Below are 26,546 nucleotides of genomic sequence, written 5' to 3' on the forward strand. Positions count from 1 at the left end.
TCACGGTCCTGGAACTTTTGTCGGCGCTGTAAACGTGTTTAGCGCTGCAAAGCTTTTTCCCCTAATGCCAAGTTGATCGCTGAAATAGATCGGACGCATCGGGGATGAGCTGGTGACCACGTCGCAAAATAATCTGGAGCGTCGAGCTCATTTTGCTTCTGTCAACACGGGATCCTATGGGACCCGCGCAGCTTTGTACTACCCGGAAGTACTGCCCGGAAGCCGCTTGCGCAGCGCCCCCTGGGCAGCGCAGGAGGCCTATACAGGAACTCTAGCTTCTTTGGCATGGAGGAAAGAAAATGTTTCCTGTGCTTCCTGTGCTTCGGCGGCTGCTGGCTACGCAGCAGTGCATATGCTTTTTTTCCTCCATGCTTCCAGCCGACCGTCCGTAGCTTTTTGCACTGTTGTAGGCGGCTGATGATCCGCCAAACGCCAGGATATGCGAGACTCAACAACTGTTACAGTATCATTAAAACAAATGATATTGTTATAGAAAAAATAAAAATATTATTTATTTTCATCCATGCGCTCTGAAAGCCCTGCTACATTGTGCACAACCAAGTTCGATGAAATGTCCTCGATGTTCCGTCCTCTACCAAACTGCGTTCGATGATCAATGAAACGACTTCTATGAAGTAGCGTTCGATGAACTGTCTGCAACCCTCTGCTACTTCTCCCAACGTTGACTTCCCCAGCCTTGCACCGCGAATGCAAGCTGCCCCAATTTATTTATTTTTTTTTTTGGGGGGGGGGGTGCATGGTATTATTGAACTACAACGTTTATTTTTAACTACTTATAATTATTCTTGCCGAAGCAATTGGCGAACCGGTTCAAGGCTTGGAACCGAACCTGTTTGTTCGGTGTGTATTTCAGTAAAACCAGAACTGATGCAGAACTGAACCGGAACGAAATTGAAATTACCGATTATTCGCACTTTAGTCAGTTATTATGGCTTCCTAAATTTCATATAGATAAGCAATCCCGTCGCAAATGATTTTTTTACCTTTGAGGCAAAATTTTTGTTGTTTTTAAACTGTAAATTTGGCGAGCAAAATATTTTGTTTGGGTTTTTGCAGCTGGAATGGGTACAAGTAGCGCTTTTCATCACCCTAACATCATAAAGTTTGCGCCACCATCATCATCATTGTTGTCTCAGAGTGCAATCAGCTATCCACACAAGGGGGCTCTTATGCAGCGAACGCCCCGCCCCAAATTCTGAAAAATAGCGCCATTCGACCTACGACCCTACGACTGCGACTAGGAGCGAATCGTCTCTTTTCTGTCTCCAGATCAAGGTAAGTATCGCGTAACATTGACCTTCCCTTTGCGGTGACGCCACGCACTCGCGAGAAGTCTGACAGCGCAAGGCTTCACGCTTTCATTCGCCGTTTCAGGCTCTGCGAAGAAGCGAGCTAGCGGGCGGAACACGGGCTTCTTGTCCGCGTCGCCTGCAGTACGCCGAACGCCCCCAGAAATGTCCTGCTTAATGCGCCCATGTCCTTCTTAAATTGAAGCATTCGCCGAGGTCCACCGGAGAGCTGCGCTGTTCCGTGAACGATATTTGCACACCCCTCGCCGAATGCGCACTCTAGTCTTGTGGGCGTCATCCCAGGAGCCCGACCGAAAACATTGCATTGAGCGTCCGCATGCACGAAACCGCGGTGAATTTTGGCTACCCCGAGGAGCCCCCGACTGAAATTCTAGAGCGCGACAACGGTTGTGGGGCGCGAATTAGCCGCATGCCATAACGCTCATCAAAGACAAACTGAATAAATTTGAGGCGCTAAACAACGGGGACCAGAAGAAACACGTAGACACAGACAAGGCGCCTTGTCTGTGTCTACGTTTTTCTTCTGGTCCCTGTTGTTTAGCGCCTCAAATTTATTCAGTATGTTCAACCAACTAGCTCTGATCAAGCTTTTGTTAATCAAAGACAAAGCCTGCGCTAACGCCGAGCAGCTCGCGAAACCTGCCCTGACGGCGTCACTATTAATTGTAGCAGACAGAAACTGCCCGAAAACTTGGACAGCAGAAAAGAAACGGATATACTCTCCCCTCCCCACCCTCTATGCCCACTCATTGTGCGCTGTTTGTCATTGTCGTAATGTGCCGACTGGGTTGTATTCCGCTTTGCCGTCAGCGTTGCTTGCAAACACAGGCACGTAAAGTCTACGGGCCGTTGTGCTTCGTCAGAGCCAAGAAGGAACTTTGCGTTTCCCGTCGCGCCCTTCGACGGCGGTTGTCAGGTGGGGCCGTCAATGAGAATTATTTCAACAGTTCGTAAGCGTACTTTCTCTCGCTTATTCTATTCACAAAAGAGCACGTTGCTGTTCCTGCTGCGACCTGCGCGGATATCACAGCGCCCAGAACCGGACGTCGAACGAATTGCTTTCACAGTGCTTACCCTAGAAGCAGCAAAATTTGCGAGGAGTTCGTACACACACGCGCGCGCGCCCGCGCAACGCACACGAAACAAAACCGAGAGCACTACGCAAAACGTACGGGAATTATGTGAAATCACTATTAGTACTTTGCTGCCCTCGCCGGGCCAGAGTGAATGCACGCTGCATTATGCTTGCCCAAGCAGGCTAGACGAGCTGCCCAATCAACCTGCAATTACTTGTGAATGCCGAATTGCGTGCGTTATCAGGGGCCAAAAGAAGAGCATTGCCAGTGGCCATGTCTTTGTAATGCCACCCACTGATTATGCAGTTCGAGTGTGTCGTCTTCAGACGTCACACAGAAATGTCGTGCTAAAGCTGGCACACAGGAGCAGTCTCTCTCTCTCTCTTTTTTTTCTGAGGAGTAGCAGCGAAAAAGTGAGGTGTGGTGCAAAGGCGTCAAAACGCTCACGTTTCTGCATTCTCGTTGCTCAAACTGCTCCCTTGCAGCAAGGCAGCTGTGCTTCTTGTTCTCTCATCCCCCCACTGCTCTCATCTTAATCACCAGTGAAACTAGGCCCAGGATGGCGGGTGCATCTTCAAAATCCACTGTTGGCGCAAAACATCCACGTTCTGCTGAGGACGACGTGCCATCCGCGGTAAGAATCTGTCTGCAGCGAGATTTGTCTTTCACTAAAGGGACTGTGTTGGGAAATTTCAGTTGTGTTTAATGTGGAAGAACTAGCCTTGAGTAGCTAAACTCACTCGCCTCCGTTTCAGCCATGGCAGCGGTTATTCTTCCTTTAGAGACGGAATATCGACACTTTCAACCCTGACAGCTCGTAACGCCAGTTGTGGCCCAAGAGAGGAAAAGCTGCAAACAGGGTTTGCAGTGTGTCAGCCCTGTGTCCGCACTCAAAGGGGACAATTGTGGCCACTACAGTCGCAGAGGCGTGTTTCTTGGCAAGCACGTTTCTCCTGCCTCACCTGTTTTCCTTGTTAGTGTCTGGAATAATCATTTCAACTTTATGTTTAATGTGGCGCCATTGTTTACGAACAGAGCAGTCTTGTGAGTGAACCAGACTTGTATTTTATCTCAGCGGCCCCTCTAAAAGTGGTCTTGTGGTTACTCTCGTATAAATGCTGCAGATGCATCTGAAAGAAACGTTGAACATCTGCGTATCTGTTGTCTTGCAATAAACACCAGCTTTTAAAAGTTTGGGCTATTGTGTAATGATAATTGTACCAAGTTACTTGAAGGCAAATAAAAGTGTGGGACTAGTTAGCCTCCGTTGGTAGGTCGCGGTGGTACGAATGCATGTACATCGCACGCACCAGCACCACTTTCTCAAGAACGCAACGAAAGCTAAAAGTGGCAAAGTGGACATCGCCGCTCAATCCACTTTCCTGTTGCACAATTTGTGGCATCGCTAATTGGGACAGTGAAATGATTGTTGGAGCTTGTCTGAGCGTTTTTCTGGAAATAACACTAAGGCAGGCACGTGTAAATGTAACCTTAATGTATGAAACTTTAGAACCTGCGTGTTTTTCAAAACTTCAGCCCTTCAACATTATCAAGCAGGTGCTCTCAATACTGCTGGCGCTAAGGTGTGTGCTATTAAAAAGGCTGTTCTGTCGTAATAACATTGGTGCTAATTTATCGCGAATTTCAAACAGTTAGTCCAGACATTTGGGCAAACCTGTGAATCAGCAGCAACCCCCCCAGCCGCTTTTCGGAGATTTCGCCATGATGTTAGAGAACCTTGTTTGTGCGACCGAACCGCTCAGGTCAAGAAGCAGGCCTGGGCGATTGTAGTGGAGGGCCTCTAGTTCTGCCCGATCATATCACTTGAATGCAAGCGTGCAGTTAAATCACTGATAAGTATGTTTTTAATACTGGCCTGTAATACGTCACTCATGTCCGTATTGCACCACTCCAAGTGAAATGCCAAAGTGTCCAATATTTCCTGCATTCGTTTCCGTTCAAGAAGCTTGTTTTGTGGCTGCAATGGAGCTGAGTCAACGAAGGCTTTCAGATTTAACGAAGTCGTGCTTTGTCTTTAACGTCCCGTCTTGTGGGAGTGCTAAGCAATGAATGGTCAACTCCGGTTGACCATTTGTTACTCAGTGCTGACTGCGAAATTGTGTTAAGGCACCCGCAACAGCTTCTTACGAGCTTTAACTATCAAGTGACGTTTCTGATGTATAGTGCTAGAGCTGTGTTTGCGTGTGTGCGAGTTCCAGTGTGGTCAGCTTGAGATTTTTTTGCACTGCTTGCATTTCTTCGAAGATTGGTGCATTTTTCTCGCAGATCGACGACCTGCTGCAGAATCTTGCCGCCCTTCACTCTGGGCTGAAAATCACAGCGTAAGCACGGTGTTTTTTTCCCCAGTCCACGACTGATTCCGAGAGGATTGGCAGTGTCTAGACCCGTTGCAGCGCTTATTGGGAAGCACCATGCCTTAACATCCACCGTGGTGGCTCAGTGGCTAAGCCGTCGTTTGGTTGAGTCCAAGGACACTGGTTTGATTCCCGGCCATGGTGACTGCTTTTCAGACGGAGTCAAAAAACAACGTTCGCATTTCGAGATTCAGGTGCACTTTAAAGATCCCCTTTAGTTGGCGGAAAGTAATCTAGAGCCCTCCACTTCGCCATGCCTGACAGCGCCTAGGTGTTGCTTCGGCGCATTAAATACCCAAAACTTGATTCATAACTCTATCCTAGGTCTGAGCAAAAAAGAAAAAGAAATGTTGTTATTAACCACTGTTGTTCACTCGCTTGTAGTCATCTGATAAAATTTACCCGCCGCGGTGGCTCAGTGGCTAAGGCGTTGCGCTGCTGAGCACGAGGTCGCGGGTTCGATTCCCGGCCGCGGCGGTCGCTTTTCTGATGGAGGCGAAAAGCAAAAACGCCCGTGTGTACGAGATTTCGGCACACGTTAAAGATCCCCAGGCGGTCAAAATTAATCCGGAGCCCTCCACTACGGCGCGCCTCATCGCCTGCGTTGCGTCGGCGCGTTAAACCCTACAATCAATCAATCAATCTGATAAAATTAAATGGAGTGTGACGGTGGTCGCCACACAGAACATGGCCAAAGAAACAACCACGCCCTTCGCTGCCTCCTCCTTTTTTTCACTACCCTCTCAACCCTGCACTGACTACATTTAAAAATCCTTTTCTGTGCTACGTGGCAAACGAAAGCATCCAAACTTACCTGCACAACAAAAATGTGTCCAAACTGTGTCTTTTTCTATGTTATTTTTGCTGCGGGACGTCATTGCACATCGTTTACTTTCTTTTATTTTTTTATTTCTTGTGATCGCCGCGTTTTCTGCGCTCTTGTTGTTTAATTGCGCCAGATAATCGTCGTTCATGGCAAGAACAATGTCTGATCAAGCAATGGTTGGGGTTTCGCACATGGTCATTCATGTGAGCGCTTGAACTCGTTACGCATGCCATTTGGCACGAACACAGATGGCTCAGATTGTGTGCAAAACTTACAGCAAAAAAATTTATTCTTTGTCATGGGGACATAAAAAGTGATTCTTGCAAACAGCACATAAAGAACACCAATCGAGGAATTCTTGAGCTCACAAAGCATATATGTCAACACAGCGGTTGAGGCCTCCCCGTTACAATGTCAGTTGATATTTTCGCCTTCTGAAGAATAAAGTAATTTCAAACAGCGAACGAGCTAAAGCGAATGCTAACCTATCAGCATTCGATGCACGTAGGAAGGCGTTCCATTCAGTATTCGCCTTAAATCATTTTAGACCCTCAAGCTTGTTTGCGCCAATCACCGCAGTATAGCCTGCCCGAACGTGTTTTTAACTTCAAAACTGAGAATCAGATTTCATAGATACGATCTCCTTAACACTCATGCTTGCGCACATTCATGAAAGAACTTTGGGCACCACTCTGCAGTGTGGCTAATTATCACAAATACAAGTCTGAGCACTGCTTTGTTGAGCATGAAGGACATCGTGCGCTGTTGCCTCATTTACGGTTCTCCTAGTACGCCTGGTGATGGCGATTCGATCAGCTTTGTTGCTGAACGCTCTTGTGTGCTACATGGCAGGAGGTTCTCACCCGAATGACTGTCCAAAAATGGTGGCTGCCCACGGTGTAACGTGGGTGCAAGCCATCGCTTGGGAAATTCCATGCGGCAAATTCGATCCTGGTGTTACAGTGTGTCAGTAGCCAAAGAACGAAATGTCAGTACATAGCCCAAAGCATTGCAGACATGTGCTAGGGCTCAGCTGGGAAGAAGAAGAGGTTCGGGCTAGGTCCAACGCGGTGCTCGCTAATAATTTCTGCCGTAATGCCTTTAAGACTTTTGACCTCTTGTCCTCTCAATGTGAGATTCTTGGTATTGATTTGCTTCTGCCGGGTTGCAAGCCTTTTTCATTGGTAAACGTGTATTTCCCCCACGGAGTTTTCGAAGTCAGACCTTTAGATTCGGCTATCGCGGTGTTCCAGAAAGCTGATGTAGTGGCGGGAGACTTCAACTCGCATCATGTATCTTGGAGATTTAGGACAGACACCTCAGGGAAACGTCTGTGGGAATGGGCAGGCGATAATGACCTTCACTGTAGAAATATGGGCAATGCCACTTTTATTAGTGGTCAGTCGCGGTCTGTCCTTGACCACACTTTTGCAACATCAGGGCTGGTGTCCTCGTGGTCAACAGTTGATTGCGAGACGAACAGTGATCATATCCCTATTCTTTTCGAAATAGTTTGCACCGCGAAAATACCTAGCCGCAGAGTACATTCATTCATCAATATAACTAAATTTTCCTCGGCGTTGGGCAATGCACTCTCTACTTTTCCACCTATGGAACAAACCTGCAGGGCTGAAAGCGTGATCACAGCTATTAATGATTCCATACGTAAAGCAAAATTTACTGTTGCATCAGTCCACAACAACTCGTGTAGTCCTTGGTGGAATGAAGAATGTACCAGAGATTTTCGACGTAGGAAAGCCGCTTGGAAGCAGTTTCTTCACAATCAGAGACCGGCTAACTGGGTTAATTTTAAATTTTACCGCGCAACTTTCAAGCGAACTGTACTACGTGCAAAGGAATCCTTTAACATTGGCCGATTTTCAGCCCTATCAGAACCACGTCGTAAAAAAGCATTATTCAAGTTTATGAGGTCTAGGAAATCATGTGCCCCCTCTCTGAACGCACCCTCACTGGTTCGTACGCCGGAAGAAATCATAGACTTCCTAGAGAATATTGCTGGTGACCTACAGCTGCGATTTGCGTCGAGAATTCCTCCTAAAAGCCGTCGTACTCTAGGCTCAGCTAATTTTAAGAGGTCACTATAGGCGAACTGGGTAAAGTGATTTCTTCCCTCCCAGAGTCTGCGCCAGGGCCGGATGGTATTACCACCGCAATGATAAAATTGTTGTATAATGAAGCTCCGGCAGATTTGCTAAATGTAGTTAATGTTTCACTTAGAAACGCATGGATTCTACCTGAATGGCGTTTGGCCAAAATTCTGCCTTTCCCCAAGAAGCCGGAGCTCGGTTATTCAATTGATAACATTAGGCCGATAGCTCTCACATCTACTCTAGTTAAAGTGATTGAGCGCGTTTTCCTTCCCTGGATTAACAGGTTTCTGACTGATAAGAATATCCTAAACTGCAGACAAATTGGTTTTAGAGAAGGATGCTCCATTTGGTGGGCACATATAGACTTAGAAAGTCGCATTCAGTGGGTACGACGGAATAAGCAGGTTGCAGCATTGGTCACTCTGGATATTTCAAAAGCTTACGACAGCGTGGAATATGGCATCCTCCTAGATCTCCTGGCTTATTATTCATTCCCGGAGTACATCACTGCGTGGATAGCGGCTTTTCTAGAAAGCAGAGAGTTCTTTTGTTACCAACATGGCTACGCCTCTTCTCGTTATAAGCAGACGCGTGGAGTCCCCCAGGGGTCTGTCATCTCCCCAGTGCTATTTAATGTGCTCTTGAGCTCCATACCTAGTCAGCCTGATGTACAAACATACGTTTATGCAGATGACATTGCATTTTTCTCTTCTTCGAAGGATATTCATTCCCTGTTTCATTCTCTTTAGTCGTATCTGAATGCTCTAGAATTATTGCTGGACACTCTGAAATTTTCGTTAAATATTAATAAGTGTGCCATTCTCGTGTTCCCCCTTACGGACCCAATATCTATTTCGTTATCCTATCGTTAACAGTCCATTCGGCAGGTTGATTCACTAAAATACCTTGGAGTTATATATGACAGTAAATTGAATTGGCGTCTCCACATTGAGCACATTGCAGTGAACGGCTCCCGCGCTGTCGCTCTTTTGAGTGGCCTTAGCCACAAGCGATCAGGTCTGAGAGCAGATACACTCTTGATGATCTACCGCATGTACGTTCGCCCAGTCTTATAATTTGGGTGCGTTTTGTTCTCTGGCTCTGCGGCCTATAAGCTCTTGCCTTTGGTGAAGCTTGAACGTCAAGCATTGCGCTGCTGCTTGGCCTGCCCGCTTACGTCCCGATTAGAGTGTTGTACTTAGAAGCCGGAGTCCTAACGCTGAACTCCAGGTTCAAATACCTAACCGTTAATGCATTCGCAAAGTTCTTTGAGTCCCCGCTGGCCAGACCACAGGCTGTTTTCCTCCAGCATGCAAGGTCCTTTTTTGGTATATATTGGTCTCGTCTCCGGCGCCCACAGGTCATTTTTGCCAATTCGTTGCTTACTTCATTAAACACCACCCTCCTGTCAGTTCCCGCCTTGCAGATACCATCCACAGTAGTAAGGATTTCGTTTGATAATATCTTCCCTAAAAACGCTGACCTTATTCCGCCTAACATACTCAATAACATTCTCCTGGCTCACCGGTCCGAATACCCATCCCACGTGGTCATTGCAACTGACGCTTCGAAAAAAGACGAAAAGGTTGAGGTGGGCATTTTCTCTCCGACGTTGAACTGGTCTTTTTCATTGCGATTATCAGATTTTATCCCCATTTTTCATGCAGAATTTCTTGCTCTACTCCTTGCAATCCTGAAACTTGATCCGGCGAATTCTTCCGTGATGCTACTCACCGACTCCTTGTCCGTGTGCATGGCTCTCTCCTCAGAAACTTTACATCCTATTGCCAAAACATTTTATTCCTGCGTCCCCACTCATGTACGGGAGATTCGGCTCGTTTGTCTGCCCGGCCACTGTGGGTTAACCCTCAATGAAACTCTGACATATTAGCTAAAACAGCTTTGGCTTTACCGATCGTCGAGGTTCTTCCCCCGTTTTCTTGCGTGTTGTTGGCACGCTATCGCCAATACCTGTTCAATCAAGATGCCTCCGACCATGGTCTGAACACTTCTCCTCAACTTGAACACCTCAGGTACCGCTGGGAGAGAAGTTTATGCCAAACTCGCTTGTGCGAAGTATTGATAACTTCTTTTCGTTGTGGTGTGCCACCACTTAATCGGTATTTATACAGAGCAAATCTGATAACCACCCCTTTGTGCCACTTTTGCCAAGAAATGGAATCCGAAGAGCATTTCTTTCTTTTGTGCCGCCGATTTTCTAACCATCAGAGAAGGCTGCTGGAGATTCCCCTGCTACGTCTTGGACTGCCTTTAACTGTCCCAGTGCTTTTGTCGTTTGGGGGGACTAGGCTGGGCCGATGCCATAGGGACGTGTGCAACGCCATCCACTCCTTCATTTTGGAGACAGCTCGTCTGCAGTGTTAAACACATTCCGATTAGGCTGACTTTTACTATAGTTTTCCTATTCTTCTCTCTGTGGTTTTTTTTCTCGTGCTTTCTCTCTCTCTCTCTCTCATTAACCTCGACCAAATTCTTTTTTCTGCTCCATTATTTTGCCTCGCTTGATTGATTGTAATGAAAACATAACTCTTCTTGGCCAATCCCCCAAAGTGGGTATGCGCCATTTTTCGGGCCACCACCACCACCAACACCACCCTGTGCATGCGTGTGTGAAATACACCTTCGTTTTCACGTATTCCTCTCCATAACAATGGGGTTAATTCCTGAAGATCAAGCAGGTGGTAAAGACGAATTATTGCTAAATTACAATCCATGAAAATTATTCCTTTTTTGTCGCCACTAGTTTTTCTACCCCTCATGCCCCAATTGGATCTCTCTAATGCCGTCCCGGCAAACCTGGCAGGTGTGCATCCGATGTGGACAAGTAACCGAGAGCCTGTGGCCCCCCACCTTTTCTTTCCTTCCTCCCAAACGAACAGGGCCGACTTCAAGGGCAAGCGGGCTTCAGCGGCTGTCATGGAGGTCCTCCACTTCCTCTACTGCGCGCACGAGGGAGAGGAGGAGGCGCAGAGGGCGATCAGGTGAGCTTCTTTGCTTGGCCAAGCAGAGCGGTGGGAGGACGGTCGAGCGGCGCTCTGCTGCAGCCTCTGGCGCCTCTTCCCTTGCAGCCACATCTGGCCTGTGCAGCCCGGGGAGGAGGAGAAGCAGTTTCGGGACCACATTGCTGCCTGGGTTCGGGAGCTCCAGGTGCCTTGGCTCGGCCGGGCAGGGACCCTGGCCTTTTCATTCTTTTCTTTTTTGACCCTGCAGAAACACTGCATAAAGTGTAGTGCCCCACTGAGGAAGTTGCATTGTTATTGCTAAACTGGCCTACATTCAGGCATCAAGGGAAATGGAGGGGTGTGCGAACATTCGCAGTTTCGGACCATAGTCGAACGTCTCTCGCCCCCGAGCTTGTATTCTAATTGAGAATTTGACACTGTTAGCTAATTCTGGCTTTGACAGAATATTCGGCCGTGGTGTGGTGTAGGGAGCAGCATTTATTGCTGGTGTGTGGCCCCTCCGGAACGATAGTGGCGATAGCAAGCGACCACCCAGGCGCTGTCGTGCCCGGTCTGTCCTGTGTCACGTGGTTCACGTTTTATGACCAATTTCAGCTGTCTTTCCTGCTTAAGTTTAGTTTCAGCATTTCATATAGGTAAGCAAAGGGCTGGCTGAGAAACGTGCGGTGAAGCGTATGCAAATGTTATTTTTTTTTCACCACAGGTTGTTTGCCACGTTTTAGGTTTGTCTTTGGTCAGTTCAGTTCAGTAGCTTTGGTGGGCTTTAGGTAGGCCTATTTATTTGCTAATAATAGTGCAGGCCAGTAATTTTGCCCCAGCAGGAGTGGGTAGACACAGAAAAGATGATGCAATTCACAAAAATTGAAAACGACGGTATGCACGGTGACAAGAATGGCTGAATTAATGCCCCCAAAATTTAGTAGAACTCTTTTCCGAGCTCAGCAACACAGTTGCAGTAGAGAAATAATTGTGCCGTAAGCGAACTCCAGTCTTGCAGGGTTTCAGGGAGAAACTGAATTTATAGCTATTTGATTTTGCAACGATACAGGCCAATGAATGTTCATTACTGTGGTGTAACCCCCTGAGCTAGCTGAGGTGACGGCTGGGTGCACTCTCCAGAAAGTGCGTACAGTAAAACCTGGTTACACCAGACAGGCCAGGCACCCGAGAAACGTGTCTTTTGCAGCCAAATAGGGAAAACATAGTGTCGGGCTAAGCTACTTTGTATACATGAGCATGGAAGCGTGCCTAAGCGTGTCCACAGGAAATCGCACGGGACGGCTGAAGAAGTCATTCTTGGTAGCTTCAGGGACTGCAGGTGGTATGTCTAGCTTCCTTCCCACCTTCTGGAGGTAGAGCTTTTCGCTTTTCAAGAGCTCCTCTTGCTCACAATGCTGCAAAAGTGCTTATAGAAGTTTGTCAGCCTCAACTGCCGACACACTCTTCCCTGCAACGTCCTCATCATCATCATCCTCCTACTCCTCTGGTTCATCCTCTAGGGCACTACTCGCTTGTGTAGGGATCATGTGTTCTGTGAGCTCCTCGGAGCACACTGCACGTGTGGACGCAGAAGGTTCTGGAACCTCTCCAGTCTTTTGGATGCAGGCCCAAGCTTCATTTTCAAGGCGGTTTTCTACGAGGTTCTCCACATAAGGGCCCCCTTGCGTTGGTTCTTCTAAATGGTGCAGAGATTACTCTAGGGAGGTGAAAAAGCTGCCCGTAGTAGCAGAGTGTCTCCTGTAAGCGTGCCTCTTGTGTGCGGTGTCGCCGGCACGGTGAACGCGGGCAAAGCCGGCCAAGCCGTCTTCCTTCGGACGTCTCGCGTGCTCCCGAGTGTCTCTTGCTGCAACGAGGCTGGGCCGTGCCGCACGCTCCCAGGAGGACCCCGATGCGTGCGCGTACGTGCGGGACTTCACGCCGGCCCTGCTGCTGCGGTCGAGGACGCGGCAGTGCGTGGACTTCCTCCTCTCCCTCTCCCTGCTCGTGCTGCAAGAGCGGCTGGCCGGCCAGTGCGAGCTGGAGTTTGCGTGGCGGGGGCCCGGCACCGAGTTGCCCAGGCCTGAGTTCCTCGAGGCCGCCCTGGACAGGATGGTTGCCCAGAACGACTTCCTCGAGGCCAGCCTAGACGAGGCGGACGCGGAGGAGGCCAGGGCAGTCAGGTCAGTGGGCCGCCTCTGCTGCTGTAGTCTTTCGAAGATCTTTCTTGACCTACTTAAACCCGGAAATCTTGGTCCTCCTCACTCCCTCTGTCGCTCTGCCTGTCCCTCGATGCAGCCGCCTGCCCAGAGTATGGCGGAATTCTCAGACGAGAGGTTTACATCGGCAAAACCTTTGCAAGCCACAAAACCTGGCAGAGAGAGTGCTTCATGCTTGCCAACACTGCTGAGAAAAAACAAAACATTAGACATACTTTACAGGGTTCGTACAGGTCCTTGAAAACCTTGAAAACGCTTTGAATTGAAGATTTAGTTTTCAAGGCCCTTGACAGCCCGGAATTTTTTGTCCTTCTCCTTGAAAGCGCTAGATTTCCTTGGGCAACAAAGAGGAGACCCGATTGCGTGACCGGGTTTTCGTGGCTTATATCAGTGTGGCCCTGTGTGCTCCCCGTCCGAAACATACTTTGCACGATTTAAAGCCAGCTTGCGGGTGCACTAGCGCTGCTTTATTAAAGACAATAGTCTTTCTTGGGCTACTTAAACCCAGAAATTTTGGTCTGTCTGTGTCTGTCTGTCTGTCTGTCTGTCTGTCTGTCTGTCCGTCCGTCTGTCTGTGACTCGATTCAGCCACCCGGTCAAAGCAAAACAATGCCTGCGCGATAGTCTTATATAGTCACAGCTAAAACTACCCGTCTAAGTCCGGTGTAATGTTCATACTTGTCAGCATTGTTGAAGAAGAACAAGACATTACGCAAATATGAGACAACAAATCAATACAGAAGAGATATTTACAGTGTTCTTTTATAAAAAAATCAAACATGCTTGATTTTTGCGAAATTAATACTTCATCAACACACAAAAAAATTCACTCCGCCGTCGCCTGCTGGCGCCATTTTAAGAAATCAACCGGCAACAGTTACAAAAGGTTCCACTAGACAGGTTCCACGTTCTGCTTGCAACGCACGTGGAGTAGGAAAACGCAGTTCTATAAACGTTGAAGTAGGGCGCCTCGATTAACGCGCGTCTTCGCCGTACGGCAGCGTTGGCATCGAGACACCCGGTTTGGAGCAGTTGAACGCGGGAAATTTAAAATGATTTAAGCCAACCTTTGGCGTCTTTACCTTGGGAGGAGCGCGACGCAAGAGGAACAAAATGAGAGGTGAGCGGGAAAGCGAAGAGAGGCATTTACTTCGCAAAAGCCGATAAAGACTATCGTCTTTTGACGGCATTTGCAACGAAAGGAGCAGATACGCAGCCAATTGTTTTTACAGCTTAAAGTGAGCTTGGGAGCACAGGCATGCTGCTTGACACATTGGCTCATACGGAACAAAATCCCTGCATCAGACGAGGCAGAAATTAACATAGTTCCCCTTCCAATTTTTGATACTGCTGTCTGCATTGCCTCATTCTGTAATTCATTGCACATATCTTCTCGGGAGTTGCTGTGCCCCACCATAGCCATGCCCCACTGCGTTTTGAAAACGAACGGTGCTGACACTGCAGGGTGGAATAAAAATGAGCACAGATAAGCAAAAGTCTGACAGTGCATCTAGCTCCTAAGCTTTGCTGGAGCATTTTATTTTCATGGGTGTGTGGTGGACAGAGCGAGTACAGTTGTTAATGCCGCCCTTACCCTTTGATGAACACAGAAATTTGGGGATGAGAGTGGCAGGGGGGCATTAAGTTATGTTCCTCAAAAAAAGTTCAAGATGGCATGGCTTTTGTAAAGCTGCATCAGTACTACTGGGGAAGGGGGGGGGGGCAGTAAAATTGTCCGCTTCCAAAGGGTGGAGCTGTTCCAAAGAGATTTTTCTTGAGCTCATTTTTTGAGATGTAAACCAGCAAACGTCTAGCGTGTGAAAACATTGGTGAAACGTTTGTACACGCGCTCCCCTGCACCCTTGAAAATGCCTTGGCAGGGCTTTGAAAGGCCTTGAATATCCTTGAATTCTTGTCCCTGGTAGAAACCCTGCATACAGGCAAACCTTGTGATGTCGTACTCGCAAAAAAAAACGCCTATCAGTTCGACAGAGGAGATAATTCGATGTATAAGCAAGCTAAGGAACGGGATGTCATGAAAGCACGTAGCATTTATAAGACACGGACACCATTGACCGGCTTATACGAAAAGCATTCAAACAAGGGCTAAATCTTCCTATGAACACGTCCACGGCCCGTCTTTTACAACTGGGCCTCCACAACACGGTGTCAGAACTTATTGAAGGCCATTTATCTAGTCAACGTCTCCGTCTCACCCAAACACCTGCGGGCTTAGCCCTCCTGAAAAGTCTTCACGTCCCATGCCAATCCACTGCCTCTCAGCCCCTCCCTCATAACTGGAGAAGTGTTATCCGGGTTCGCCCCTTGCCAAAAAATATGCACCCGGACCTACAGCCCGGACGCCGAAAAGCGCGAAGTCAAGTGCACGAGACCATCTATGGAAAGCGTGCAGATGTCTCTTACACGGACGCTAGCACCTACCCCAACGGACGGAATCAAGTAGCCGTAGTCACCACCAAGACCGCCCTCGTAGCTTCAGCAACAATCGAGACATCGTCAATATCGGTTGCCGAAGAGTTCGCCATCGCATTAGCCCTCATTCATACGAAGAACCCCGTAATCATCACAGATTCTCAAGCAGCCTGCAGAAGCTTTCTAGCCGGAAGGGTGGCCCACTCAACCTTAAAACTACTGTCTTTGCATCAACCCTGCCGGAAAGTCACCCTCGTTTGGACTCCTGGCCATTCCTCACTGACGGGCAATAACTTTGCTCACCAGCAAGCCTGCGCCCTGTCCCTCCAGGCTACTGAGGATACCGAACCGTCCGTCCCGCTACTGACTTTTCAGGACATCACTCAATATTACCGGTTCGAGCGACAGCACTTCCCTCCTCCGCATCCTAAACTCTCAAAAGAAGAAGAATCCCTACTTCGCCGACTGCAGAGCAATACGTTCCCTCACCCAGCCCGCCTCCATCGCATGTTTCCCACGCAATTCCCGGCCACATGCAAGTTCTGCTTACAACCCGGTACTCTTCCCCACATCATTTTAGAGTGCAAGCACAACCCCAACCTCCCCCCTCTTCCATCCCCCCTTCCAATCCCTGAGCTGTGGGAGAACCTTGTGACCAGCAGCGATCTGGACGTCCAGACACGTTTGGCCTCCAGAGCGAAGGCTGCCGGCTCATCGCATGGCTTCCTGGAATAAGGAACCACTCCCACTTCACCGGCTCAATAAAATGTTTCTCTCTCTCTCTCTTTATAAGACGCTTTATTGATGAAACTGCTTTTCGCACGAAATACCCCTGCATCTTTTTCTGCTTGAACAACCTCGCTGCCCGAGATGGTGCACACTTCTCCACCCTGTCTAAAGGGTCGCAGCAGCCTTCCACATTTTCGGAGAAGCGTCGGACTGGTGCGAGTTCACCAATCACCTCGAAAGTGTTGCGGGCAAAGGATCGTCGTTGCTTTCCTCGTTGCGCCCGCTTTCACTTGCGATCGGCGACGTGGTCTTCCAAACTCTCCCGTGGTCGTGACACCGTCATCCACACTCACAAACTTGCCGACCGTTGATCCGGCAATGGCGTCCGGAAACTCCGACAGCCCGCTCCACACTCCGGCGACACCGGCGGGGACTTCGTCGCAGTCACGGTTTTCAGTCATCACTGGCACGCACAAGCCGGCAGATTTGAAGCGGGCGGTTCCTTCACTAACGTCTGCCCAGCACCTACTTCGGCCAAGTGCAGGATCCTCGTGCCTGACGGGGACGTCCGTCTTCTCACCACGTTCGATTTACGATTGCCAGCTTCACAGCTAAAGGAAAATTTGGCAGCTTCGCGTTAGCTAGAGCCACTAAATACGTTTTTCTTTATTGACACGAATGCTAGCCATCACACCTACGCCTCAGAAAAAGCCCACAGGGCGCGAACAACGCCAACACAACCAACGAAAAAAAGCATGGCGGGTGGACTGGGCCAATGCCATCGGCTCATTTTTTGCAAAAGAGTGGAGGGTGGGGGGGGGTTCGACGGCTCGTCTTACACGCCGCGATGGCGCAGTCATGATAGGGAGAGCGAAATGAGGGAGGGTAAAGAGCCGCCCGTGAGCAAACGGGCTAGACCACTTTGAGGGGTGTGCTGGTGGAATTTGTCCTCCGGCCCGAGGGAAAGCCAACTTGGGGGGTCACTTCTGCGGCATTTCTCGTACGATATATCGGTTGCCGCTCGCACTCTTGTTCGATATAAGCGTAATTTTTGCTATGTACTGTATTCTTATTGTAAATTTACTATGTCCAGAAATAGTTTGATATAAAGAATAATTTGATTTGACCAGGTTTGATACAGGCGGGTTTGACTGTATTTGAGGCACGACATCAATGCAAAAGTGGAACCAAGCAGTGTTGCTATGATTTAAAAAAATCGCGCCAATCCACCCCATGAATGTGGTTGGAAAGCAAAGCTGTAAACGGCACCCATAACGATTACTCATGCGACGTCACTTAAAATCCCTCACATTGCTCTACAAATAGTAAAACCAGAGAGAAGTGAAATGCACTTAACCACACCATTTATTACTTCAAAGAGGTAAGGTTAAATCAATGCATGGTGCATGAACGGTGTTTGGTTGAGTTGTATTGGTGTAGCACAAGAGTGGAAACTTTTTTATATAAAATCAAAGTAAGCTCCAACCCGGTGTTAGACGATCTGACTTCTCCGTCTCTGCGCCGCGGACGGAGGCGACGAGACTTGCGGCTGAGAAGGAGGAGGAAGGAATACTTTTGTTCAGATTTCTGAACGGCCCGGAGTGCAGCCCTGGGGATTGATTCCTTCTTCTGTGGGGCCCATATGCAGTCCGCGCGGCCTGTGTACTGTCCACCCGCTGAAGCTGGGTAGGTAGAGAGGGCCTGGACAGCAGCATCTCCCATTGCTCTTGTTGGGTAGTTGACGGAAAGAGACGAGGGTGCTCAGGGCTAAAGTCGCACACCCCGATTACGGGGCGGAGTGTTCCTACTTCTGAGCAAAATTTACATTCAGCGTCGTAGCGATTCGGATGCATTACGTGAAGACGCGTAGGCTGTGGGAAGGAGCCCGGATTGCCGCAGGGTAGTTTGTTGTTCTCTGGAAAGGTCAGGGTAAAGCGAAGGTGTCGCCTGTCTCAGAAGGCGATAATGCTGGATTATCTCCCTGGACGTGACAAGTGGGTGACTGTCCTCGTGCAGCTCCATAGCACGGGGGGTAAAAGCGCAGGCTTGTTGGGTGGGCGTATTTGTTGCCCTCCATTGAAGCGTGAGGCGGTGTCCATATGAGCTGAATAGAACCGTTTGGGAAGTGGTTTTTTAGCACGCACAGTGGAGGTCAGGACACCCAACCCGACTGGTAATTCCAGTAGGCTTGCTGGGAATCAGTGACTACCCTCCGAACCCCTGGTTGAGTGAGAGCCAAGGTGATGGCTGCCTCTTCTGCTGCCGTCATTTGTTGGGTCTAAGCGAGGTACACGCAAGGAGGTTGGTTCTGGAGGTAGCCACGATGATGGCGTGTTGCTGCCCTCGATGTTTGGAGAAGTCTGTGTAGATAACTGCATGAGCACCACCGAGGGTGGTGTTTAGCACTTGAGCCCGTGCTTCTCGTTCACCCTCGTCATGTGAGGGGTTCATATTTCTTAGCAAAGGGAGCATCTTTAGTTTTAGTCGCCAAGAGTCTAGGAGTACGTCAAGCGGAGTGACATTCTGGGCTGCCCAGCCAATCTGGTGAAGCATGCGGTTACCCACCGCAGTTCTGAGTCGGACCTTCTGGTTAGAAAGATCGCCTTCTATCAGCTCTTTCACCGTGTTGTGGAGCCCCGTGCTAAGCAGCCTCTGTGTGGACGCACTCATGAGAAGACCAGTGGCCTGCTCGACCGCCTTTCTAATCATTATATAAAGCATCTCTATGTCTTCCTCGCCGAGAAGAAGATAGGGGTTTGTCGTAAGTAACTCTCGAGAGGACGAAAGCTTCAATTAATCGAAAGGTACCGGATTCTTTTAGGCCTCGGTTCTTGGTGGCAACTCGCCTGATCACGTGTATGATTAGATTAATGCTGTTTTTGAGGCGCTGCAAGGAGACGTCACTCTTGGTGTTGGCCTGGAAATGTAGGCCCAGGATCTTGATGCTGGGGTTTGGAGTGATGGCCTGGTCATCAAGGAGTATTTGAACGTATTCCTTAATTTGTGGCGAGGGTGGACGACAAGGAGCTGTGATTTTTTACGTGAACACTGGAGGCCACATTGGAGGCTTTAGCACATTGGCGTACTAAAAGTGAAATTCCATGGATTGGTGTGAGCTTCCTTAATTTTTGTAACTCTTAGACATGAGCAAGGTGCGGACAGGGCCGCTAGACGGGCGTGAGTGGTCGTGTGGCGTTTTCACGTGGCATTCAGCGAGAAGGCAGGGGGTAAACCCGTAGATGTGCTTGGCCAGTACACCATTTGTCTTCCCGTGTTCGCGTGGACTCGTAGCTAAATCGGTAAGACAACGGGCTCTCGCTTTGTAAGTCTATTAGTTCCAGGTTCGATTCCCGGCGGTGGTGGTAAATTGTTTTATTTGATCGCTGGAGTTTTCTGGTGACACCAACGGTCGTGAAAGAACCCTTGGGGAGTAGAGGTAGAAAGCTTTGCTTTAAAATAGATGTGCACTTGATTCTTGTAATAGCAAAAAACATGCTCTGCAAATGATTTTTTGGATCCCAAAATACAAGAGCTTGTACCCTTGTGGCAGCCTTGTGGCAGCATTCCAAAAACTCCAGCAGTAACGAAATGTTGCAGTAGATCGTGCGCGAGCGCAGGGAGGCGGCAAAATTGAATAGACTGGAGCAACCCTTTGTCACTATGTGTAGTGGGAGGGGAACAACATGAGAGGTGGCCGGGGTAGAGGAGAGACAAGAGGCATTTACCGTATTTTTGCGCATATAACGCACCCCTCTATATGATCCCCACCCCCACTTTCATCCGCCGGAAAAGAAAAGAAAAATCCTGGTGTATTGCCCGCACATTTGATGCCGGAAAGGCTTCACCAAAGCTACTGCTCAAGCAACACATCACGTACTATGTAGGCAGAAAATGCATATATTTAGCAAGTAGAATACAGACTGCAAGGCGAAAGTCACAATTCACTCAGTGTCACTGCTCTCGCTAGAGCTATCACTTGAGCCACGGTCCTCACTGTTGTACACAAGGTCATTTTAACCACACAATGCGCATTGCCGTGAAGCGGCACTAAAGGATAAACCCCACAGTTTATCCGCACCCGTACTTTGCCGCTGAAACTTTTGCATTTTTCGTGCGGGTTATGCGCGCACAAATACGGTGCGTGGCAGGGGCGGCACAAGACTATCGTTGCTTCACGACTGTTGCGGCAAAGGGAGCAGATACGGGGCCAATTTTTTTCAAGCGTGCAATCGGAGTTACTGACCAAGTCAAGAATAAAATATTTGATGTTTTGGGAACCCATACAGATTCCTTGTTCAGAATGATGCGGGCAAGGGGCTGTCGTCAAATTATAACACAAGGTACGGCGCAGCGATATCGAGTACATTGCAGGCAAGCTGCCTTCGGTCAAGTTGACTGTATCGGGTGTGGCTTGAATCATCAGTGACTCAACAGAAACTCCAGAAGCCAAATGTCCTTTCTTTTGCTACTGTAGCACCGCTGTCCCAACGGATGCATCGATTATTCTGCCAGGCACGTTCAGCTAACGCATTCTAAGTCGTATAAACTGACCTGCATCATTGCGAACAAGGAACGTGTACGGGTTCTAGAACGTCAAACATTTTGTTTTTTACTTGGTCAGTGACTGCTATTGTAAGCTTCCAAATGTGAACCCCAGCCAGACAAGGTTTGGTTGAACGACGGACTGCTTTCTCTCGTCGCGGAACAGGGTGTTCATGCAAGCGAGAAATTTGCAGCTACATGCGTTGCGACACTTCACTGTTGTGGCACCTTGGGGAAATTGTGACGGGCGTGTGACGGTTTCGCACACGCGAAGTTCCGTTCCGCTGTGGGTGCAAGCCCAGCATTTCCTGTGCACAGCCATTGCCACCTACTGGCTCGCTTCCTACACTCCTTCAGATCTTTGGAGCAGCTGCTAAAAGAGGCTCGCTGTTTGGCCTGAGCAGCCTGGTGCGTTGAACCAGGGGTCTTGATGCGAAAGGCCTGGCTTTTTCTTTACTGTTGTCTTGGCTCAATTCTCCGCGTTCTTTTTGTGAACAAGGGTGTTTTGGTATCTCTCAGGCCGGTTTAGGGGCGCAGCAGGTCGGCTCATTTTGTTATCGTTTTGTGTGTCGCATGGGGGAAGGGAATATCGCTGTGCGCACGTGTGCAGGTGTGTGAAAGTCTTTGGCGACTCCTGGGACACCTCGTCTGGCACGCAACGTCCTGAAGTGGCTCTTGGAGCAAAGGAACCTGCAATTTTGTGCCTTGAGTAACTGCCACATTGGGCAGTTGTTGCGTGAGCAGTGCTCTCCGTGCGGGTAGCAGTGACTACTGCTTTGATTTCTGGCGACCAAAGCCTGCACACGTTTTGTTTTCTTTCTCTATTGACCTCATGGGCTTGCCAGAGGCAACTTTTGCGGCTACCTTCGTGCAAACTCGTTCTGTGGGGGCGTTGCTGCGGGCCTGACTAAACTGCAATGAGATGCTACTGTATAAAAGGTCCACCGCCCTAAAAATTTAACCTGGTGCGGTGATCCGAATTGTTCTGTCACCGAGTTCAGAGGAGGTAGTGTGCATGGGAAGCAGCTCCTTGCCTTCCAGTTTGGGTCTTCTCTGCGGCGCATGGCATTGTTTCAGCCGCACCGTAGCTTTTCATTTGGAACAGTGCTGTAGGGAACATACTTTCGTAGTGATGAGCGACATGTCCATCTGTAACTTCAGTTTTCATGCGTGCGCATACACCAATCGTGGTGGCTCAGTAGCTGAGGCTGTGCTGTGCTGCCGAGCCCAAGGACGTTCTTGGCCACGCTGGCTGCTTTCCGACTGGGGAGATTTGAGCGCAGACTAATAAAGATCCCCTGTAGGTCGTCAGCATTAATCGGGAGGCCTCTACTATACGGCGCTTCTCATAACCGAGGTTGTTGGCATGTTGAAGAAGTCATTGAAATCACCGCATGCGCGTAATCAATCGTTTCATTGAAGGCGTCCGGACAACAGGCGGTCACTTCAGCACTGCGTGGGGACCTGTTTTTATCACACGTCACTTGCGAGAGTTTCCCAGGCAGGAATTTTAACTTGCACCCATTGGGAAGGCTCTTTGAAGCCTTGCTAGCCAGTGAGCGGGATTCATTTATCGAGCAGTTTAGTTACAGCTAAGAAGTGTTAGCCTACGTGAATGGCTCTCAAATAAGGACACCCCAAGGGTTCCGCAGAGGCATTTCTGGGCTCTGCAAAGTCCTTCCTGAAGCTCTCTGCCCCACTTCCATTCTGTCCTCCTTTTTGCTAAGCCTTGCTGGCGATGCAGAACGGTCGCTTCTTCGCTTGCATGGACGTTTATTTTCTCCAAATACTAGCCGCAGTTCTAAAGTTGGGTTTTTGCATACCACGGCAGCCGTGTGGGAAAGCCACACACAAGGCAGCCTGAGGAGGCTAGCAAAGATGCTTCAGTCGATAACTATACGGAGCTACGTGTGGTGACTCACTACGTGATCCGGAATGGAATAAAGACATACACATAACGTCCTTGCAGTTTATTCTAAATGAATTTTTTTCTTGATAGTTTTGCTAGAACAATAGTTACAGCCGTTTCCCGTAATTATACTGCCTCCGTAACTGGCCATGTATTGGCAGCAGATAGGAGTCCTGTCGCATATGCGAGTTCACCCTGAACTTGCTACTTATGACACGTAAATGAAACTCGGCACTCAAATTGGCCACGAAGACAACTATCACTGAACCATTTTTTCCGAGACACCTGCATTAGATGCCAATGTGGCATTTTACGCTACCTCTGGAGTGAGTCACGCGATTCTGTGTCGACACGACCAATTTAGGCCAGGACCTAGTGCGAGACAGTTTCACTGTAAAATGATCCTGGCTTGCCTGCCAGGCTTGTTTAGACAACCACTTTGAGGTTCTTTGCGAGTTTCTGCCATGCTTCTCTCGTTCGTTTTTCTCCGCAGTGTCGCTGTTACAGATGGTGCGAAGGGGCAGATTTTGCCTTTTGCCGTGAAGCTCGAGTAGAATGCACCGAGAAATCAGGTGGTCTTGAAGAATAAAGCCGCGACTGTTCGTGTTGGCAGGGAGCTTAAGGTTGAGCTGCTTGGTGCCCTTCCGTTGCTGAGGAGGTCCTGGGCAGATGTTACAAAATAAACCACCCGAAACTGCTTCCGCGTTCCAATGGTGACTGGAAATCCTGATCAGGGCAAGGAAGTCAGCACTGGTGTTGCCAAAGTGTGGAGCGAGCTGACGGAATTTCCCGATGCCGTCGTCGTTGGGTCAACCGTCGGCAAGTTTGCGAGTGTGGATGATGGCGTCGCAACTAGGACTAATTGCTGGCATCGCATCAAGCCCAAGTAAAAGTAGACTGAATGAGGAAGTCAACGACGATCCTTTGCCCACAGCACTTCCGAGGTGATGGATGGGTGCCCTCGCACCAGTCGGGTGCTTCTTCACGAAGGTCAAAGGTTGCGGCCTCAGCTGTTCCAACTCCATAGGCAATGCAGAGGAGTGCGTACTGCCTCATGCAGCGCAGTTGCTTAGACAGAAAAGGATGCGGGACTGCTTCACGCCAAAGTAGGCCATTTCATCAAGGAAGCGGTGCTTTTATGACCTCCAATTCTCCAGCCTGCTTGTATCGCATCGTGCCCTCTATCGAACTGGTAGGGGTTCCTTTGCGAGTTCAGTGTGGCCGGGTTTGGCTGTAACACGGCACTTTCGGCCGCGAGTGATGCCCACATAATGTTTGGAGACTGGTAAAAGGAAAGCCGCGCATGGAAGAGGCGTGGGATGCAGCTACGACTGACAGCGGAGACTCCCGCCGTGTTCCGCCCTCGTTCTTTCTCAAAGTGCCTGTCTGTCTTTTTCCCGCCCGGGCAGCATTCTGAAGGAGCAGAACAAGGAGCTGGAGGCCCGCTGCAGTCAGCTGCAAACAGAGCTGCAGGCGTGAGTCGGACTTTTTCCTCTCGATTCTGGTTTCAGAAAAAGGTGCGGAGTGTGGCCAAGGGTGCGAACTAGCTTTGCACTTGTTCCGTTCAGCCCTGAATTTTTTATTTCGAGCAAAAAATGTTTTCGTGCGTGTTTTCCTTAACTTTTCGACCCTATGGTCCTACAGAAGGAAAATTGAGGTTGTGGTGCAAGTAATTAGCCATATATTGGTATTTCATTTAATAAGGTTAGTAGGCAATGAAAATTTTAAATTCGAGCAGAATGATATCTTTTTGGCGTTTTTCTAAACTTGAGAAAGCAGTGAGCCGACAAAGAACCAAGTAAGGCTGGTGGTGCCAGTGTTTTTAGACTTGCAGCCATGTCGTCAAACTAGGACTTTCGTCTTTGGCTTGAGCATGGTCTTCACTGCAATGCCTTCCTCTTTTTAGTGTTCATCTGTAGAGAAACGACAGAAAATGGCGACATCTCTTGCAAGAGGCATCCCTGAAGAACTGCGTCCCAGAAAACCAGCTGTTTGGTTTTGCTCTGCATGTGCCAGGGGGACTATGGGTAACGTCCTCAAAAGGACACTAGGGGCTGAATGGGTTAGAGTGGGTGTGGAGAGTGCTCTGTGCAGATGCCAGTTTCATAGGGCCAACTACTGAGAGCTGTTTTGTGCACGCTGTATTGTGGCGGTGTTATTGAGTTTGTGTTCTCGCCAAGGGTGTCCTATTGTGTGAAAGGAACAGACAACAGATTTGTGTGGAGCGCATGCCCTCGAGGGTAGCGTTGGGGCAAAAGACGAGGTATCTCACAGGCGTTCAGATGTTTTCCCCCTTGCGAAAGAAACACAGCGGGTTAAAGCGTGCTTGGGATGGGATGGTAACGTCAGGAGGGAGAGGGAATGGGGGCTGCAAGGGGGCAAAATGTGACCTGGGGTGGGCAATTGATTTTATTTTTTTTTTTGCCTCTTATGTGTTGCATTAGTGCAGCTCTTCCAGTGCGGAATTGCCCCCCGCTTTGGTGCAATGTTCAACCCAAAAAGGTGCTCCTTTGTGTCGGTTATTACGTTTCTGCCTGTCACGTTGGTCCGAATCGCCTTCGCACCCATTTGCAGTACCTTGCATGCGCTAGCCTCGCCGCATCTAGTCAAGGTTTGCGTCGATTCGGCACTTTGTTGGGTGCCTCTCTCGATGCCATTCTTGATGAGTCCTGCATAAGTCAAGTGAACGGTGTGGTCAGACATGTTGGCTCGAATGCCCAAAGGTGTGAGAAAGTGTTCGGTCATCCAGAACACACTATCGAAGCAAGTGCTGTTGTTCGAATGTGCATGCAAAAGGGCTACTACAGGCGTGCACATAGGCAGGGAACTGGTCATCAGCCCCCTGCTAACCTTATTTTATTTATTTTCCTCTTCCCCAGCGAGCTTGGTCAAGGAGACGAGGAGCAGCTCAAAGAGGTACGCACCTCCGTGCATCTCGCCTGTTTCACTTTGGAGGTTGGCCCAACAGCTGTTCTGCTAGAGTTTGACCCAAGCTTTGTACGCTGCCTGGTGGTCTGTCCGGAGTGGAGGGCTTGAGCCCTGCTAGTTGCCTACAAGTTGACAGTGCACTGAAAAGCCTCTGCTTTACCCCATTGTTTCAGGCACACTGCTTCTTCCCGGCTGCTCAAGGTAGCTTGCTGGGAAAGCTCTGTTCTCGCTATCTAAGGTTTCATCCCGGGCTGGTAATGGGAACGGAGCTGTTTCTTTATTCGAGGCTCCACGAGGAATCTCGCGGGCGTACAGATGTTTTCCCCTCGTCAAAGAAACACAGAGTGTTAAAGCGCGCTTGGGATGGGATGGTAACGTCAGAAGGGAGAGGGGAAGGGGGGCTGCAAGGGGGCAAGATGTGACCTAGGATGGGCAATTTTCTTTCCTTTTTTTGCCCATTATGGGTTGCATTAGGGGAGCTCTTTCAGCGCAGAATTGCCCTTCGCTTTGGTGTAGTGTTCAACCCAAAAGTGCGCTCCTTTGTGTCGGTTATTACGTTTCTGCCTTTGGTACATCACTCAGTGCTATTCCGTAAGTGACAGACGCTTTTTCAGCCGAAAGAACGCAGGGAGTAGTGGAAAGCTTGAATTTGGGACCACACGCGCATAATATGGGGAGGAGTGGCGTGTCTTGGGCTGGCGCTACAGCATTTTTTATCAGTGCATGAACTGCTTGTTAGCGTTCAAGTGATACGATCAAACGGAACTAGAGGACTCTCTGCAATGTCACAGCCGGTCACAGCATGCCCCTCGGCAACCATACAGCTGCTTAGTAAGTGTACCAGAGAAGAAACTGCGGCTAAGAATCCGTGTCGTCATGTAGGATTATGGGAAGACAACAGCTTCTGGCTTGGGCTTGGCATGACATTTGGATTCTGAAGCATTTTTGATAGGTTTGCTTTCTTCACTATGGATTGATATGCCACGACAACCGTTCTGACAGACTTTCATTAAAAGGCATACGCTTGGCTTACTCTTTCTTTAGCTTTAAAAAAGCATGTTTTGTTCTATAATTACAGTAAAAGCTCGCTCATTCGAACTCTTTTAA

At 49.0% G+C, this 26,546-nt stretch overlaps 1 protein-coding gene across 1 annotated transcript; it reads left to right on the forward strand.

The window, feature by feature from the left end:
* Positions 1 to 1,254: 1,254 nt before the first annotated feature.
* LOC144163934 (uncharacterized) lies at positions 1,255 to 25,547 on the forward strand. The gene is made up of 8 exons (XM_077694586.1): positions 1,255 to 1,296; positions 2,930 to 3,041; positions 4,694 to 4,749; positions 10,620 to 10,721; positions 10,809 to 10,887; positions 12,582 to 12,862; positions 23,921 to 23,986; positions 25,391 to 25,547. The coding sequence occupies exons 2-8, from the start codon at positions 2,967 to 2,969 to the stop codon at positions 25,545 to 25,547; spliced, it is 816 nt and encodes a 271-aa protein (XP_077550712.1). The 5' UTR covers positions 1,255 to 1,296; positions 2,930 to 2,966.
* Positions 25,548 to 26,546: the final 999 nt, after the last annotated feature.

This window comes from Haemaphysalis longicornis, unplaced genomic scaffold (genome assembly GCF_048455015.1).
Source record: "Haemaphysalis longicornis isolate Haplotype H1 unplaced genomic scaffold, Haemaphysalis longicornis Haplotype H1 scaffold_13, whole genome shotgun sequence".
Classification (NCBI taxonomy): Eukaryota; Metazoa; Arthropoda; class Arachnida; order Ixodida; family Ixodidae; genus Haemaphysalis; species Haemaphysalis longicornis.

What these genes read in the sequence shown, in the direction of transcription:
- LOC144163934 (XM_077694586.1), top strand. Translation starts at nt 2,967, where the DNA reads ATGGCGGGTGCATCTTCAAAATCCACTGTTGGCGCAAAACATCCACGT. An exon ending in AGGACGACGTGCCATCCGCG is followed by an intron (nt 3,042 to 4,693) that starts GTAAGAATCTGT and finishes TTTTTCTCGCAG; the next exon opens with ATCGACGACCTGCTGCAGAA. An exon ending in GAGGCGCAGAGGGCGATCAG is followed by an intron (nt 10,722 to 10,808) that starts GTGAGCTTCTTT and finishes CTTCCCTTGCAG; the next exon opens with CCACATCTGGCCTGTGCAGC.